Here is an 18,532-nt window from a genome sequence, read left to right as displayed (position 1 = left end):
CATTTCATTTTAACGTTCGATTGCGTGCTGTATAGAAAGTAAAGAAAATTCTTGAAATGTTGTCATTTCTGTAGCTGAAACATTGGTACCGGCTAGAAGGGGTGATTGTGTTGTCAATCATTTGAATACAGCTACTACCTCAAAAAAAAAAAGAACTGTGTGGTATTTTGTGTCCGTGTGTCTAATTAGTTACGCAATGTCGTTTGTAGCATAAGCTGCGTTGTGGCGGACAAAGAATATTGTTCAGTGGCGCTGGTGTAGTGCTCATGGTTGTCCATGAGGTGGTGGTATTGAGCAATACATCTGGCAACAAAAGCGCATAATTATGACGTCAGAGTCTTTTCGCTTTGGCGCGATGTCCGAACGAATTTGAAAACCTGTGGCGTCAGACCGTTTGTAGACGGTGCCTATAAAGCAGGTCATACTTTAGTTTTCAGAGGACCGAACCGTGGCTAGCGGAACTGCAACAACAATTACAGGTGAGAAGTAGTTTTATTTTTTTTAAAAAGAACTTTTTTTTGTTTGCTTCCACACTTCAGTCAAATTACAACTTAGAAACTAATACGTTGTATAAACAGTGTAGCTAGTGCTGCTAGCTAGTCTGCTAGCTGTTGTCGCAGTAACTCCTTGAATTGCGGCCTGTAATAACTTTAAAATAACCACCACAGTACCACGCTTTTGGATTTAAGGAAACTGACTACCTTGGCTAACGCTGCATGTTTCTTTTTACTTAACTCAGGGATGTCGTGGGACTTTTTTGTGCCCGTTTGTGTTGGAGACCTGGTAAAAACAGGGGGCATTAACCAGTATGTCGTTCAGGAGGTGGTTTCCCCAAAACATCTGCCGCCCTATCTCAGTAGTAAGTAGTATATTATAAATCCTGAAGCCTTTTTTTAAATTTTTGTGTTGCATACTGTGTTTGTGACAGGATGATCTGTATGTCACACAGGATTTAAGGCAGCGTTAAGAAGTCAGGGGCCAATGTGTATACTGGAGCACTTTGACACAGGCTACAGCGTATTACAGTAAGTAATGATCATGTAGTACATCCATGTGGTATAAGTTTTGTACAAAACTTTTGTTCTAAACTACGTGTCTTACTTTTTAAGGCACTGCAACTCTGTAGAGCTGGGCGTGAAAGAGGATATACTGGAACTGTTAATACAAGGTTAGATCTCTATATATCTATCATATTAAAATTGAAAGCCGCAGCTTGCTTGGAAAACAATATCCTCATTGTTTTTCTTTCAGTGGTTGGTGGCCTTTCTGTTTCCCTGCCGACTCTCCTCGTCTCCACCTCCCTGTCGGCTGCAGAGCGGAAAGAAAAACTTAATGCCGTTAAAATGAGCGTCTTCCTCCTCTGCAAACTCACAGAGAACCTTGAGAGTGACTCGTGTAGACAGAGTATTGTCACGGCGCCTGGGAAGGTAAGGTCATTAGTTATCCATCTAAGTTATACATAACTAATAGCCAATACACTGAATTGTCATACTTTAATTTCCTCAAAACGTCCACTGATGAGACCATGGCAAGTTTGATGATCCAGTCAGGCCAAGAGATTGTGATCTTGCCAGCTGTTAGGTGGGTAATCTTGGTAGTGCGGTAGAGTCTTACTCCACTACTGTAAGGGCCCACGCATAGTAAAACTGTCACCTTCTACAGCTCCGGCCCCCCCAAGAGAGATGGGATGGGATGGGTAGGAGATGTCAAACAAAGTGTGGATGTTTGTTTGTTTTTGTGTGTGTGTTGTATGAATGTCCATGTAGCAGCTGGCAAGAGTCTGCATTCTCTGTGTAGCCTGGCATGCATGAATTACTGTCTTTGGTAACCTAAGGGCATTTCTTGTTATTTAATTAAAGATGTAACTTTTATTCCCATATTTTGGCTTCTCAGAAAATGATCTTTAAAGCAATATTGATCAGTCTTTGTCTGTTTTGTTCAGGGTGGTAAAAAGGGCAAAGCTGGTGGAGAAGGACTGTTGCAGTGGGACTCAGAAAGAGAGAAGGTGCTTCAGGTCCTCATCCAGCTCCTCCAGCTGGATATCCGCTCCCTTTGGAGCCTCTCCCTGGTGGAGGAAGAGTTCATCAGGTATTCAGCTGTCTGGGGAGCTCTAGGCAAAAGTACAGTATGATGGTCAGCTGTCCCACTCAGCTGTTTCCCACTTCCTGTTCAGATGTCCTCCCAGCTTTGACATATTGATAACATTGACTTTAAGTTAATTGGTTTATATGGGAATGATCTTTGCCTCTTTCTTTATTAGTCACGCCAAACCCTGATGAGGTTAGATGATCTTTTAACTGTGTTAAATTGCTTCATTAAATTTCTGCCCAGTGAACATATATTAACATCAGCAGAAATAATCTGTGATCATTCTCTCTTTTGTATAATTGTTTGTCAGTTCTAGAAGCAAATTTCTCACAGTGTCTGTATATTTCTCATAATTCCTTCAGATAAATACACCACACGAATGAACAAACTTTATTTTGTGTGTCTTTCATCTCTTAGTTGTGTGACCTGCTGCTGCTACAAGCTACTCGAGAACCCAACCATTAGCCATGTCAAGAGCAAACCCACCAGAGATGGTATAATCCACCTGCTTGGATTGCTGATCAAGAAATACAATCACCTGCTAGGTTTGTGTTTTAATCATTTGCAACGTTGTGAAACAGCCCAGTTTCAATAATGTTTCTTGCTCAGATTTGCAAATATTGAGTTATTTTAGTCTAAGTGTATTCTATGATCTCTTGTAGGCGCCAGCGTAAAAGTGATCCAGTTGTTGCAGCACTTCGAGCAGTTGTCAACCGTCTTTGCACAGGCGGTGTCTGTGTGGAGCACAGAGTATGGAGTCAGAGCTATCATTGGAGAAGTCATAAGGTCTAGTGTGCACTTTGCTGTCTAAATCTATTTGTGGAAACCTACTCTGTTGATGGCATCAAATGATGGAAGCAGAGTTTAAATTCATGTTGCTTTTCCCATACGTTTAGGGAGATCGGTCGGAAGTCAAGCGAGGAGCTTGCTAGAGAGGGTTCAGGAGTCAAGGCCTTTGCTACCTTCCTCTCAGAACTGGGCACACTGGTGCCTGAATTAATGATCCCCAACATCAGTGTCCTCATCACACACCTGGAAGGAGAGGTATGTATACTGAACACTGTATGGGATAAAGAGATGCTGAATAAGAAAACTTTTGTTCTGTACAGTAGACGGTTTCTGCCATATTGCTTGGGTATAAATGTTTGTTATAATGTCGAGCACTAATGATGACTACTAATGACTCATCACTATAGCAGCCTTTATGTGTGAGCAGCAGGCGCTGCTCATGAAAAGTATTTTCCCTGTGTAAACACGTTTGCTGCTCAGTGAAGTTTAGTAAATGTGTTTCCTCTCAAATGTCTTTGTCCCATTTTAAATACTTTTTCTTTGTTAAGCTTCATGTAGTTTTGCTGGTCTAGGATGGAATCTGCACAGATCCTCATCACTACTAAGACCTTAAATTAAACAAGGCAATAGCTAGCACTTGGTTACAGTTTAGTGCTTGCATTGCTCAGAGATGCAATTTGTCACATTCCTGCATGTTTTGTTCTGACAATGCCACGGCACAAAGGAGCATTGTCCCAAAGAAAGAACCTTACAATACAGAAAAACTGGAAGGCAAACCTCATTTGTCTTTGTTCATTCATTTTGCCCAGTGATGAGACCAAGGCGAATACGAGCTCACTGAATGAGAGTTGGGTTTTTCTTCTTGCCTTGACTGGCAGGTAATCTTGGCAGTGCAGGGGAGGATTCCTGCTCTGCTGTAAGGGCCTGCCTACAGTGACTTGGCTCAACCCAAACTATTCCTCTACAGCCACAGAGGAGTAATTAGTTGGGATGACGCTGACAGTGTGTGTGTGTGTGTGTGTGTGTGTGTGTGTGTGTGTGTAGTGTTTGTGGTGTGTGTGAAGGGCAAGAAGTTCACCCAGCTCTCCTTGACCTTCAGTGAGCAGTGAGTTTTCTTCTTTGGTAATCTGAGGGCAGGTTTATTTTTCTCTTTTATTTCCTGATACAGTTGTAGAAATCGAAATCGTTCACTGACACAAGAATGTGCTTAGATGTAAAATAATTCTCCTATTTACAACTTTTCCAGAGCCACACGATGCGAGTTGCTGTGTGTGAGGTGCTGGGAGAGATCCTCGTCCGGGTCCTGTGTGGTGATGGCCTGGATGAGTCCGGTAAAGCCGACCGCAACCGCTTCTTTGACACCCTGCAGGAACACCTGCATGATACGCACTCCTACGTTAGAGCTCGAGTGCTGCAGGTCTACACACGGATCGTCAACAGCAAAGTATGTATTCTTTGACACATCTGTAAAACTACCATTTTAAAGTCCTTCCTGTTAATGAAAGCCTCCCCGTGTGTAGGCGCTGCCTCTGTGTAGGTACAGTGAGGTCATGGAGCTGGCTGTGGGGCGGCTGATGGACAAATCTATTAATGCCGTGAAGAGTGCCATCCAGCTGTTAGCAGCCTTCATAGCACACAATCCCTACAGCTGCAAGGTAACTCGAACAAACATGATTCAGACTGAGAAGCAGAAAATTATCAGGTTTTATAACTTTATAAATAAGTTGTGGAATCTGTTCTTGTGCGTTTCAGCTGAGCAGTGCCGACCTGAAGAAACCGTTGGAGAAAGAGACTGCCAAGCTCAGAGAAATGAAAGAGAAACTGGAGGGGAAAGCACCTGGTAAACACAACCGCTGTGATAATTTAAACGTGTCATTCTCCCCTATCGTTTAATTTCGCTTCATGCCCAATCCACATTTTGCCCAGTGATGAGACCAAGGCGAATGTGAGCTCACTGAATGAGAGTTGGGTTTTTCTTCTTGCCTTGACTGGCAGGTAATCTTGGCAGTGCAGGGGAGGATTCCTGCTCTGCTGTAAGGGCCTGCCTACAGTGACTTGGCTCTGCTCAAATTATCCCTGGAAAGTTACAGTGGAGTAACAATGTGAATGAAGCCGACAGCGTTCGTGAGCTTGTGTGTGAGAGGCAAGGCGTTAACCCAGCTCTCACTTCTGTTCAGTCAGTCATGAGCTGTTTCTTTGGTAATCTGAGGGCCATGTTCAGAAAAGCTGGAAGCTGGAAAACGCCTGTGCTCTACCTCTTATTGCACGTTTATTTTGTATACATGAAGGCGTTAAATATTTGAGTTTAACAAATGTTTGAGTTAAATTGAGACTTGTAACATTTGTTGTAATTGTGTAATTTGTGTCATGTAAATGAAGTGAGAAAAATCATCATCCGGCTCAGAAAAATCAGCCCTAAAAATCCATATCAGTTGATCTCTAGTCAGAACATGCAGTGCATATCTGTGTGAGGTCTGATATTAAGCTCTGTATCTTTCTGTATATTGTTCTATTTCTCTGTGCCTCCAACTTGATTCATTACAATTGAGTTTTTATTTTTTTTATTTCCCTTCCCAACAGTGGCAGTGATTAAAGCATCTGAGTTATGGGCGGCCATGGAGCCTGAGCTCCTCGTCACTGTCAGGACGGAGCTGGAGCCCACAAGTAGCTCTGAGAATGAGCAGCAGGAAGACGAGGACGATAGGGATGTGGAAGAAGTAAAGGAGGCAGACGACGACAGAGCAACTGCAGTGAGGATAGCTCAGTACCTGCGCGTCAACAAATACAGGTGATGCTAATCACAAGCGGAGGCCTGGATAAAAGTTGACTGGTTGTGTCACTGCCTGAAGGATTTCTTTCTCCCACACTGTCAATTAGCCAATAGGATGATGTGTGACATTTCTTTTCTTATTCCACTCTACAGAAATGCTGTGAAGCTTTGTGTAAAAGCTCATAGCTTCTTTCCTGAATCATCGATGTTTGCTTCTCTGGCCACTATCACCCCTGAAAATCTAATGGACACACTGGCTCTGATTTTTAAAGGTGAAAGCTTCATTTTCCCTCACTTCACTTTACACACTCCCATTAACAACATGCTCTCTGCTGTGGCCCTTAATGGAAGATTCAGCTCTTTGTTTCCTTTTGATTAGCGGAAATTGATGCTAGATGTGGGACTATAAAGCATAACCTCTACCCACGCTATTCTGCGTTTCCACCTCTTCAATGTCTGGTGACTGCCACACCATGAAAATACTAATTAACTTGTTTCCTTATTTTCAAAACTGAACCGTTGAAACAAACACACGATTGGTTGACGCGCCATCGCGTCATTGATGCGCTGGAGTTGAAGCCAACTCACATTTGATTCGTAGTGACAAACGCCTGCCCCTCGGTTTGTGACTTCCATTGGAAAATGTCCTGCAGACCATGTCCCTGTCATCGTCCGTGTGAACACTACTGATAGAGGCTTTAGATTGAATTAAAAATGATTTTTATGTCATTTAAGCAACTCTCGTTGGGAGTAGCCCTGTGAAACTGACATTTGAGCTCAGACCCAAAGGGAATATGTAATTTTATGGTGTGCTTTTGATGTCAACACACATTCACTAGAAAGTCTGAAATAGAACTGATTTAATGGGATTTGATTACTGCGCAGCATCTGTAGGAACTGTTGGGTAAGCAGCAGTGGAAAATAATTTGTTGAATTCCTGTCTGATTTACTTAGTTTCAGTGTATGATCTCTGATATTTTCCTCAGGCTCTGATGAGGACGCCTCTGAGCTCAGCCAGAACCTGCCACCAACCCCACAGAAAGAGGGCGAGAAGGAAGGGGAGGATGGGGAGCTGAAGAAGCAGGAGATGTTGGTGCAGTACCTGAAAGATACAGAAACCTTCGCCTTACAAGTGGAAAGAGCAATCTCCGTCATCAACACCATGCTCTACTGGAAAACCACTTCAGGTAGTCGTCTATGTCCAACAGAGTGCAGCCACTTTCATCTTACACACTCAATAAATTAACCTGGGAATGAGATGGAGATTTGTACATTCTACGTTTGTGCTTTTAGTGGTCCAGGAGGCTGTGCAGTTTTGTGTGACTGTGTGCGAGTTCAGTGTTGCCAACTCTGTCAGCGGAGTGAGGAAGATGTTGCCTCTGGTCTGGTCCACCGACGCTGCCATTAAAGATGCTGTCGTTCAGGCCTACAGACGTCTCTATCTGAACCCTCAGGGCGACACAGTCAGGTCCGTAAAACTGCTTCACACACGCCTGACTTGGTTCACAAGTACCCGCCCTTTTTATGTCATTGGTGTATCGTCGTGATATTTTGACAGGTTTATCATTTACATTTATTGTAACATAATCATTGTGATTTTGAATCAGATCAGGCTTTCTGGTAACAAACCATCCGTAGCTCACACCTGAATAACTCAGCTGGCTTGTGAAATACGTTGTTGTGGTTCCAACAACACCTCAAAAAACTTCTGTCTCATCCTTTTATTAGGATGAAAGCCCAGACTCTCGTTGACAGTCTCTCTGAGCTGATGGTAGATGCATCTCTGGGAACAATCCAGTGTCTTGAGGAAATTGTGAGTGACTCTGATTATGTGTCTAATTACTTCAGTTTGTAGTCATTTATAGAAACAGATTTTCATGATGCTCAAAATATGTTCCTGCTCTTATAAGGAAATGTGTATCCAAGTGTTAATGGTGATAATATATTTTGAATTATATTCCAACGGACCAAAGTGTGATGGGTCATAACCATGTCTCTGTAGGTGCAGGAGTTCTTTGGCAGTGGAAGTCTTCTCCAGTCCACTGTAGTTCAAGTCTTGTGGGAGAGATTTACCGGCAAGAGAGAAACCTCTGTCTTATACAAGCGAGCAGCGGTGTTACTGCTGGGTATGGCCACACGGTAAGAAATGCATTACTAAAGGGAACACATTTGTTATAACATGATGGTGGGTCGTTTTGTGATATATTTACTATAAAGGTGCAGCCTAAAGTGACCGATGTCTGACCGTTACATATATTAAAGTTTTCCATTTTTGTGTGTTTAAACAAAGACAGCGTAGTCTTGTTGTTGTCATTTTCCGTGGTAAATAATCTTCTTTTCTCCTGGTATTTTTCATCTGCAGGGCAATTATATTCTCAGCGTTTGCTCAGATTCTCATTATGTTAGTGCTGTGAGCTTCCATCACTTTACACAAACTACGCTGCAGTAGAGCAGGTGATAATATCAAATCCCAAAGTGTTGCGCAGTCAGACACTGTGATCCAAAAACTGCTTTCATGTCCCAATTTTGTGAAAGGCAAAATACAAAACTGTTTGCAAAGGTTCCCTGTGTACTTCTGACTTATTCACTGTTGAAGGTATTGTGACTGGAAGGAACCAATTTAACAGGAATTCTGCTGAGACATATGGTGAATTTAATACCAAGTGATGATGTTTTTACACATTGCTGATCGTGGCAGATATATTACTATTTTAATATGTGGTGATTCCCAAAAATTGTGAACGAATGTTTCATAAGGAAACAGGATTACTGTGTGAAACTGTCTGGGAATGAACTATGTAGCACTTTTTTAGATGTTCAGTCAGGTAAGAGGAGTTAAAAATGGTTTATTTTCATTATGAAGTCAAAAAATACCCTTTTATCATATCACGTCCTTCAATGAGACAAGTAAAAAAAAAAAAAAAAAAATTACATGGTTTATATCCCTGAACAATTTCTCTGGTTATTTTAGATCCAGGTGTAAACTGTACTTTAACACAGATTAACTATTATGTTCACATACTTGTGTTAAAATGAGCCGTACATTGTTTCATCTGCTGCCAGAAAGAATAACTCTAACTGCAGTTAGAGTTGAGTTTTTACACACACACACACAAAAAAAAAACAAGAAATGTAAAATTCTTATTGCTGTTGCCCTCTTCAGTATAGCACTTCCATTTACATTCTGGTCCTGCCTCAGCTACTTGAAATTCAGCAAATCCTCTCATTAGTCAGAATACAAGCCCAGCCTCGGCTCCTCTTCATTGTAATCGAAGTCACGACCATATAACTAGGCTCCTGGCCAGTGCATTTTATATATATATAAATATATAAATATATTTTTAGTGTTCGCTCTCAATCTACCTCAAAGACTGCCACTGCTGTAGGGGTGGGCGAGTGAGTGAGAGACTATCTGCAGTCCACCCACACTGCTGCTTCTCTTCATCCAGCTTCGGCAGCATTCATAACCTATTAAACCTTATGTGCTTCTCCTAACCTACCCTCCTACATGCATTATCTGGGCAGCAGCCTTGCGCTGGGAAGGCCAGCATGGGGCGGTTGGGTATGACGCAATGCAAAGATGTTATAACTCCACTTTAAAGAACTGTGTAATCATCTGGGATTATAAACTGTGCTCCCGAGTTCTCTTCGTAAAAGTGTATTTATTTATTTTATTATGTTTGTGAATGTAACAGGGCGGAGAGGGAGGTGGTGCTCAGTAATCTGGACACTCTTTGCTCTGTGGCTCTGGGAGAAAAGGTGACTGAGGACTTCCTTCTGGCCAGAGACACGGTTATAACCATCTGCAGCATCACCGATCACGTCAGGGTAAGAAGGTGCAAAGAGTGTCTCCTAAGTCTGTCCTGCTGTCCTATTCAACAGTACCAAAACTCTTTACATACAAGAGCAGGTTTATTATTCTATTTGGTCCCACTAATATAATGGTCGTGTAAACACTGCGTTGATGAGACCTCAGATCTATTTTTCTGTCTTTTAATCATAAGATTTCAAACTTTACTACCTGATAACATACAGCAGTTTGAGGCAGACTGTGGCCAGTGTTGTTCTGCATGGTGTTAACATCATGCCCTCCGCTGTTTCCACCAGCAGTCAAAAGGCTCTCCGTTCAGGCTGCCTCAGGACCACCAGCTCTTCACCTGCCTTACACAGGCCGTCGCTGAAGGTAAATGTAGACAGATTTGCCTGGAGTCTGTCGGCATTCACCACATGTGGTTCCTTCCTCTGACTGCTGCTCCGGGTGTTTTCTCCAGGTGTGGTGATGGAGGACCCTTATTGGCAGAGCTTCATGGAACAGGCTGTCCGTCTCATTTACTTCCTGGCTGAATCACCTGACCAGCTGTGCTCTCGGCTGCTCCAGCGAAGCGCTCGCCTCTTACTCGATCAGATTTCAGAAGGTGGCGAAGTCAACAAGGATGTTGTCCAGGTGCAAGATGGATCTCAGGAGTCCAGTGAGCAAGGTGAACAAGGTGAGTCTGGAGTTTGTGTTCTTACTTCCTGTATGACTGAGCATTGGCATATTTTGAAGTCTACATCACTGCATGACTTGTCCCAGTGCTTTGTCAACAATCTCTTAATCACGGCTGTCCACGTGTCTCTCTCTCTCTCTCCCGCAGTGAACTGTGTGTGCCTGGCCCAGCTGTTGGCTCTGTGTGGCTGCGTGGCTTTCTGGCAGGTGTCTCACCTTGAGCGCAGCGTGAGTGCTGAGCTGCGGAGGAGGAGAGGAGAGACAGAGGAGAGGGAGGAGAAGGAAAAAGGCCCAGCCAGCAAAGCTAAGGTACGTGTTACAGAATATGCAGCATGTCGTCCTTTAGAGAGAGAGAAAATTAGCCTGTTGTCTCAAAAGAAAAAAGAAAAAACAAGAACTGCGCACTGTAGTTTACATATTTCAGTGCTGTAAAAAAGACAGAAATAACCAATTTACAAATGCATGGGTCAACACAGGAGAGCAGAACCAACTCTTAAGGCCAGGATTCAGCTGTCCTGCCGGAGGACAAAGGACACTTTTTCGAGGACAACGGTGTAAAGGAAGCAATATGTTAAATTGGAAAACCCTTCTCTGATGTACAGAGATAATCTGCCCTCAATTTAGGTTTCACCTCCATTCACACCATCAGAACCTGTGGCAGTAACAGTGGACTATTGGAGAAAGTAAACTACTCAAACTCCCAACACTCCCGGCAGTGTTTTAGAAATGAAGAGCTACTTTGATAGGTGAAAATTAAGTCCAGTTGCCCTGTTTGGATTTTTTCATTAAGATGTTTCATCACTGCTTGAAGAAGCTTCTTCGGTTTTAAAAGACTGGTTTTCATTAGGAAGACTGTGGGTGGTTTAACTCATCAGTTTTTTACAGGTGAGTATCTGATACTCGCCTGTAATTAGAGGAATTTATTTTGATCCAAACGACTGGTTCATTAATGGCCAGAAATTCAAGGCTAAAGTTGTGAACAGGGAGGAAACTTTTTGGAGACTGATGTTAAGACTTGTCATAATCCACATCCTCTGTTCAGAGAAGAGTTTTCTAAAGTAAATGTGTGTTGTCTCATCCATCCACTCATCATCTATTCTTGTTTGCCTGAACATGCGATGGTTCCAGCTCTCCCAATGTCTTTCTCTATTAACCGTATGATAGTCAAACAGAAACAATTTGGATTTATCATTTTGACATTTTCATTATTCTATGAAATCTATCCTGCCTAAATGTCAGCTTCTTTTTTTTATCATTTTTTTTAAGTGTTGTTGTGGATTTTGGTAAAAATCTACTTTAATAGTTTGAAATGAAGCCAACACAACCCCCTATGTGGAAAAGAGCGATTTGATAATCAGACAGGGTCTCAGCAGGACGGCTTGATGAGGTTCAATTTAGTGACACAGTCGGAAGAGTGATGTCTCGTAATTGTTCCACCCATCGGGGAACATGAAGATAAATGTATCCTTAATTACCATTACAACTTTCACTTTTTTCCTCATTTATTTTTATTTGTTCCACATTTTTCTTCTTAAAGCATATAAAGTTGGTACTGTTCTCTTTCATTATTCCAAAATACCTCAAACCTACTCATGAATGTTTGTGCTGCTGTTGTGTGGTTCAGTGTTGGTTGACATGTCAAACCAATGCACATCTGCAGTTAATTAATATTAGCTCATATATCAACGTGGCTGGAATAACTTGTGCCCAGAAACAAATGTAGAAAAACTCAGTCTGCAGGTACCATATCGATAGGAAAACTTTCAGGGAGGAAGTTGCTGTGTTCCTAAGGCTGGTTTAATAAGCGTTAGTTTCTCACAGCAAGCGGCCAACGAGAGCGCTATGGAGGAAGAGCTGGGGCTGATCGGTGCCTCTGCTGAAGATACGGAGGCAGAACTCATCAGAAAAATCTGTGAGACAGAACTACTGGCTGGTAAAGAAAACCTCTTGTGCACCACAGTAAACCATTTTAAAACCTACTCTCCATAATACATGTTTTTTACATAATACATAACCCCCCCCCTCCTCTACCTTTAGAGGAGAACCTGCTGAGTGCGTTCCTTCCCCTGCTGGTGAGAGTTTGCAGCTCCCCAGGACGCTATTCCCACCCTCAGCTCACCACAGCCGCCTGTCTGGCTCTGTCTCAGTACATGATGATAAGGTAAACATGGCTTAGTCCCTGTCCTTTCACTATACATGTGTGGAAAGCTCATTGTGTATTACGTTGTTTAACAATTAGTTAACTGCCACAAACTTTAACTGTTATTTATTAAATTGACTGGTTTCAGTCTTTTAGAAAACTATGATGAGACTCTTTAATGCTGTTGTTTCTTTATTCTTTCTATTAGCCCATCAGTGTGTGAAGAAAACATCCGGCTGATGTTTACGGTCCTGGAGCGCTCCACTCTCCCTGTGGTCAGGGCTAATGCCATAATAGCACTTGGGGACCTCACGGTCCGTTTCCCAAACATTTTGGAGCCCTGGACACAGAATCTCTACGCCAGGTAATGTAACGACACATCCAGTTTGATAAGTGCAATAATGTGAAACTAATTTGTCACAGCAGCATTTCATTTTCATCACCCCCTCCTCCCCAACATTAATCGACTCTTCCAGTTAGATCATAATATCCGTAGATTGCTTCGTCTTCTGTGTCGTCTTGTTTTTTTCTTTTTCTTTTAATTTCCGCCAAAGAGGGACAACCTCCGCTTGAAGGCTCACCCGAGTGGGTGTACTTCAAGTGACGTTTCATCACGACAAACATTCTCCCCATGCGTGTAAACTCAAGTCGTCTTCATCCGGATCCCACCACCACCACCACCACGACGTCTCTGTGTGTCGTTCCTCTCAGCCAGTCAAGTGTTGCTGCAGTCACAATGCTCCACTGAGCCACATGATGGGAAAACTTTACTGCTTCCATCACAACTTTTTAATGGGGGAGGACAAACTTTAAGATGATCTGTGTCGGCACACTCTGATATGTGCGGTGTATCCTGACCTCCTCGGTTGCCATGGGAACCAGCGATCGCTTCGCGGCTTTTCGAAAAACCCAGTCCCCCTCGTGAACCGGGGTGGAGCCTGAGACCCCCTCAGAGAGGAGCACTTTTACACAATGAACAGCTTAATTACTAGTGTGTGTCAGATTGTGACTAGAACCGATGACTGGTATGTTGTAATTACACGGAGCGGTTGAGTGAGCAGAAGGGAATCATTTTGGACAAAGTTCACGCGTGTATGTGCGGTTTCATTTTGAAAACACTTAGCAGTCTCTCTGTGCACAAAGTTGCAGTGATTTCTGTAGTCTGTAGTCTCGAAGAGGAAGTTCTCCATTTGAAGTCCAGTTCTAATTATAATGGTTGATAATGTTCACATTGAGGTTGTTGTGGACTTGTTAAACGTTGTTCTTTTCATAATTCTTCGTTGCCTTCCAAGTGTAGCTACCTGATAAGCATTTTATACTATTCCTCAATTGTCTCCCACACACCAACACATCCACTGTTCTCCAGGCTGCTGCCCTGGCACCTCCTGATAAGCGCATTAAGAATTAATTACCCTGTTCATTGCTGCTCTAAGCTCCTGCATTGGCTCCTGGAAGAACCATGTACAAGTGTCTGTTCCTCTGCCAGGAGTCTTGCTCTCTGGCATAAATGAGAAATAGTTAATGAGTTTCTTTTGTTATGCGGTTTGGGTGAGCGTAAATCTAAATTGGTGTCAGTTTGCCCTGCCATAGCCCGCGAACTTCCATTGAATTCAGCCATGGCTGTGACATCAGTTTGGTTTCACTAAGGTTCTGGCTAATTCCAAGTCTTTAGTGGGAGCTTAAGGAACTACGACCTTAGAATAAAAAATGCATCGGTGTCCAGTCATTTTCACCTCCAATTATATTTCTAGAAAAGCTATGAACGTGACTCTAGGACTGTCAACCTAATTCTTTCTGTCGATCTGTCCAGACTGAATTACTATGAAAAACTCCTGGATGATTTTACTGTTTTGTGTCATTAACTGCATAGATTATGACGTCCCTCCATAGTCTCAAACCAAAACAAGCTTTACACATTTCAAATTTCAAACAATGTGTTTTAACCACGACAGACGTCATTGTTACCGGATACTGTATCCTAACGGTACCTTAATCCCTCAGTGGCTGGACGAGCATAGATAAACTCCCCCTCCTCCAGCCTCCTACTCACCAATAACTGTTAGCATTTATCTGTTAGCATTTCTGAGCACTCTGAGGAAGAGACTTGGCCAGCCATCCATTTTAACGTTTGTTTTCCTTTTCCAGGCTCAGCGACGAGGTTCCCTCAGTGAGGCAGACGGCTGTGACTGTTCTTACTCAGTTGGTGCTTAAGGATGTGCTCAAGGTCAAAGGTCAAGTCAGCGAGGTGGCTGTGCTGCTAATTGACCCCGAGCCGCACATCACCAGTCTGGCTCTGAACTTCTTCAATGAGCTGGCCTCCAAGGTACAACCTCACATGCGTGACCACAAGCCTCCATGGAGCCTAATTAATGGGAAAGACTTTTGACCCTCTGTTGTGTTACCCATCAGGACAATGCGATCTACAACCTTCTCCCAGACATCATCAGCCGTCTGTCTGATCCAGAGAGGGGCATGAGCTCAGGCGACTTCAATACTGTTATGAAGTGAGTTCTACATGTCTTCTTCCATTTACTGCATTTGTCCATAAAGGTTATGACAAAGTTTTGCACTTTGAAAGGTTTGTTCAGATGCTGTAAAATATTTTTTTTTGTGTGTGTGTGTGTTTTTTCCAGACAGCTGTTTTCCTACATCACTAAAGAAAGACAGACAGAGTCTCTGGTTGAGAAACTGTGTCAGCGCTTTAGGACTGCCAAGTGAGTACATCTTCTTTTGCTCATCCTCCCACCTCTAACCTGCATCTTTTTGTTCCTTTTGCAGCGTTCTTGCCAATTTCTGAGTCTGTCTTTCGGTATTTTATTGTGCGAGGGACGGGGGTGGATGTGTGGGTAATTAGTGGGTGTTTTCACAGCGAGAATAGAGTCCGACAATTAAAGCGAGTTCACAGTTGAGTTCACCTATCACCTACACTGACATCCTCTTATTCACTCATTTCGTCATGGAAACCGTCTTTCTATATAGTTGGGGAACGCAAAAAGGAACAGCTGGCCTCAGCGAGCTTCAGCCTCTGACTCATAGTCCGTCCATACTCGGAGCTCAAAGGAAGGGCATTTTATATTACACAATGGCAAAATGAATTTAGGTATAAGAAGGTTCCTGGAAAATGAGATTTCGTCCAAATGTCAGGGCAATGCCATGTTCATGAGTAATGAGCTTTTTTGTTCAGGGTCTAGAGTTTCTGAGCATTTTGTTGTCACTAATCAAGTTTGGTCTCTAATCCCCCGGACTCTCATTTTGCTTTTCCTCAGGACTGAGCGCCAGTGGTGTGACTTGGCCATGTCTCTGTCTCTGCTGTCCATGTGTGAGCGCGGCTTTAAGAGGCTGCAGGAATGCTGGGAGTGTTACAGTGACAAGTTGACTGAACCTGGCGTCTACCAGCCTCTGCTCTCCATCACTGCCAAGCTCCGTCGTGGGGCCAAGCCACAGTTTAAGGTATGTTGTCGCCCGTTTACGGTAGATGTGGGGTTCAGTCTCTCTCTCTCTACATTCCTCCTGATGATAAACCAGTATAGCTAATGGTGCGGGGTGTTAACTTTGTTTGCCAGGCTCAGGTAGATGAATTTGAAAAGAGGCTAACTGCGGTTCACACACGGGGCCTGGAGAACGTGGAAAGTCCTGAAATGGACGAGGAGAACCAAAAAGAAGGAGGATCCACGGAGAGTCCAGTCAGGCGTACACCTCTGCCCACCAGAGGCCGTGCAAAAGCAAAAAGAGGTCAGTATCTGTGAATTTGACTCATGTGGTTAAAAAATGATGTGCAGAAACATGGTACTTTATAAAGTGTTTTTTATTTCCTACAGGTCAAGCGAAGCCCTCGGTTTCTAGCCGGGGTGACGACAGTTTTGTGACGCCTCAGAAATCTCGCAAGTCCAAGAAAACTGTCATCACCTTCAGCAGTGATGACGAGGAAGAGGATGAAGAGGGTGAGTGCAGCCACCCCACTCATTCAGTAACGCTTACACCAGTCAACCACAACATTATGACCACTGCAACATTATTAGACATGGTGTCTAACCGAGTGTCAGCGAATGATTAACGTATTTAATTGTAAGCACTTTGAGCATCTAATAAGATAATGATGAACGCTATAAAACCAATACATCATCATTATTATTATATGTGCCACCGACCAGACCAAAACAGGCACCCCCTGATCCAAAGAGGCCCCTCCCCTCAACCCATAGGACCCAGAGACCCCCACTAACAACATCTTGTTTCCCCACACCACAGGACACCCTCAGAAGACCCATGTCCATTCTCTGATGAGTCACAACTGTTATGTGTGCACTAGGGAGACTTACACAATATTATATATAACACAAAGGTGGTCATAATGCCAGTGTACAATCGCCCTAATATTGCATTCTATTTTTTTTTTTTTTTTTTTTTAAAAACAATGACTTACTTATTGCCTGGAACATATCACAATTTTCCTTAAATCTGTGTGGGACATCTATCTCCCCCTTCAGGCAGTGGGAGTAATTACAGACTCACATATAAGATGTGAAGAACGTCCGAGGTTCAGTGTTCAGACATCATTAGCAAAATACAGCATATTTTCCAATAATCTATTAGATTAGATAGATGGCTGATGTACGTAACCTACTCAGACCATGATAGGACGGACTGCAGAGCCTCTTTTCTGGAAGTAAAAAGGAGTCACAAATGTGAGACTATTTCTTTTCAACTGTCAGACACAGAGAACTGTGGAAAAGTTTTAGGCAGGTGTGGAAAAAATGCTGTAAACTAAGAATGCTGTGAAATGTGTACTATATGTACAACTGTAGTGTTTTATAGTTTGTAAAATGTGGAGAAATGAAAGGATTCTTATCTAAATCAAGAGACGTTGGAATGAGAGGAAGCATTTTATTTCCTTAAAAACAATTATTCTGATTTATTTTGTCAACCAATTAACTAAGTTTGAGTAGTACGTGCATTCATTGTTCTTGTTGTAGACTGCTGTGTTCAGAATTAATTTGATTACTTTGTTACAAATCAATAATACGCTTTTGGACAATATAAAAAAAAAAGTTTTATTTAGTCTGCTGGCCTGTGGCCGTCTAAGAAGATTTAATACTGCTGTAGTTCTTCTACAAAGTCACTGGTGCATTGCAGCAGCACCGATCTGAGATCTGTGGATTTAATAGAAAACATTCAGACAGAAAAAATGACATAATGTCAAAATAAAATTATATGAGGTGATGAGTATGTGGCTTTTCAGTAATGTTTATAGAGGATATAATTGGATCGTGATTCACTCAAATAGTTCAATGTTTTAAAATGATTAGATTTGAATCCTTTCCGGGACCTGTCCGTGTGTGTGTGTGTGTGTGTCTGTCTGTGCGTGTGGCTTTTTCAGTTCCCTTACATGACCATAACTTCAAACTTAATCACCATATTTATATCGTTTTCCATCAGATGCTGTCATGGCAGAGAGTGAAACGCCTAAAGTGACGACACCCATCGCACGCAAGTCCAGACGAACTCGCCTCAGAAACTGATTTCATTTTTACCTTTGTGTGTTTTTCTTTTAATCTTTCTCTGTGGAATTTTAATCATTTTAACAACATTTTTTTAATAGTTCTGTATATATATTTTTAATAGTGGTTCTTAGCACCATTCTTAAAAGGGTTGCTGTATCTGATGATATGAAATCAGGACTTGTTTTAATAAACCTTTCTGTCTGTCTGTCTGTCTGTCTCAGTTTGAGGTGAGTCACTCACTGGCCTCTACACACTAGAAGACTCAACACGACACGAAGAAAATGCGCGAACGGTTACATGTCTGCTCGGTTATGTCAAGTGGATTTATGCCCCCATTACCGACAGCTTAGAGTGTCTGCTTGCGTTATGTGTTTGGACAGCGTTGTTTAATGAGTTGCCACAGCTTGTCCGGACAGTATTACTATCCCACAGGCTTTTGTGCGTCATTTCAGTTTTCCTCTCTTTTCCTTTCTCGCGTCTGCTGAGATTCCAGTCCATCAGAACTTCTTTCACCGCATCCCTCACCTGTGAGTGCGCCTGCAGGTTGTTTGTTCACTTTTTTTTTTGTCTTCTCCCTCTTCTCCTGTCTGACACGTTTGCTGTTGCCCACTTGGCCGTCTCCGTTCTCCTGTAATCAATCTCTTTTGTAGGCCTCCCTCTGCTCTCTCCTTGCCTGGTGCTTTTCTCTCTCTCTCTCTATTCTTCTCCTCCTCCTCCTACTCTCTGCTGCCTACTTTTCCTCCAGCTCTCCTCTCTTC

General features: G+C 42.7%; 1 protein-coding gene and 3 non-coding genes across 4 annotated transcripts; all 4 read left to right on the top strand.

Moving 5' to 3' along the window:
* The first annotated feature begins 208 nt into the window (after window positions 1-208).
* ncapd2 (non-SMC condensin I complex, subunit D2) lies at window positions 209-17,983 on the top strand. Its single transcript, XM_047598580.1, has 32 exons — window positions 209-479; window positions 740-859; window positions 950-1,025; window positions 1,110-1,168; window positions 1,252-1,427; window positions 1,943-2,088; window positions 2,506-2,633; window positions 2,751-2,874; window positions 2,985-3,132; window positions 4,124-4,321; window positions 4,398-4,532; window positions 4,630-4,717; window positions 5,458-5,665; window positions 5,801-5,919; window positions 6,634-6,834; window positions 6,941-7,115; window positions 7,376-7,460; window positions 7,650-7,786; window positions 9,343-9,475; window positions 9,755-9,830; window positions 9,919-10,134; window positions 10,282-10,442; window positions 11,955-12,066; window positions 12,171-12,294; window positions 12,482-12,637; window positions 14,419-14,596; window positions 14,683-14,777; window positions 14,907-14,987; window positions 15,540-15,723; window positions 15,837-16,005; window positions 16,092-16,214; window positions 17,710-17,983. Exons 2-32 carry the CDS (start codon window positions 742-744, stop codon window positions 17,790-17,792), a joined length of 4,212 nt encoding a protein of 1,403 aa, XP_047454536.1. The 5' UTR covers window positions 209-479; window positions 740-741; the 3' UTR covers window positions 17,793-17,983.
* Window positions 1,510-1,838, top strand: LOC125017109. Its single transcript, XR_007113812.1, has one exon. It is a non-coding gene; the product is annotated as a small nucleolar RNA U85 (small nucleolar RNA).
* LOC125017107 lies at window positions 3,681-4,013 on the top strand. The gene has a single exon (XR_007113810.1). It is a non-coding gene; the product is annotated as a small nucleolar RNA U85 (small nucleolar RNA).
* LOC125017108 lies at window positions 4,798-5,090 on the top strand. The gene has a single exon (XR_007113811.1). It is a non-coding gene; the product is annotated as a small nucleolar RNA U85 (small nucleolar RNA).
* Window positions 17,984-18,532: the final 549 nt, after the last annotated feature.

Source organism: Mugil cephalus, chromosome 11 (assembly GCF_022458985.1).
Source record: "Mugil cephalus isolate CIBA_MC_2020 chromosome 11, CIBA_Mcephalus_1.1, whole genome shotgun sequence".
NCBI lineage: Eukaryota > Metazoa > Chordata > Actinopteri > Mugiliformes > Mugilidae > Mugil > Mugil cephalus.
The sequence above is the reverse complement of the archived record's forward strand: the minus strand, read 5'-3'. Positions and strand labels throughout refer to the sequence as shown.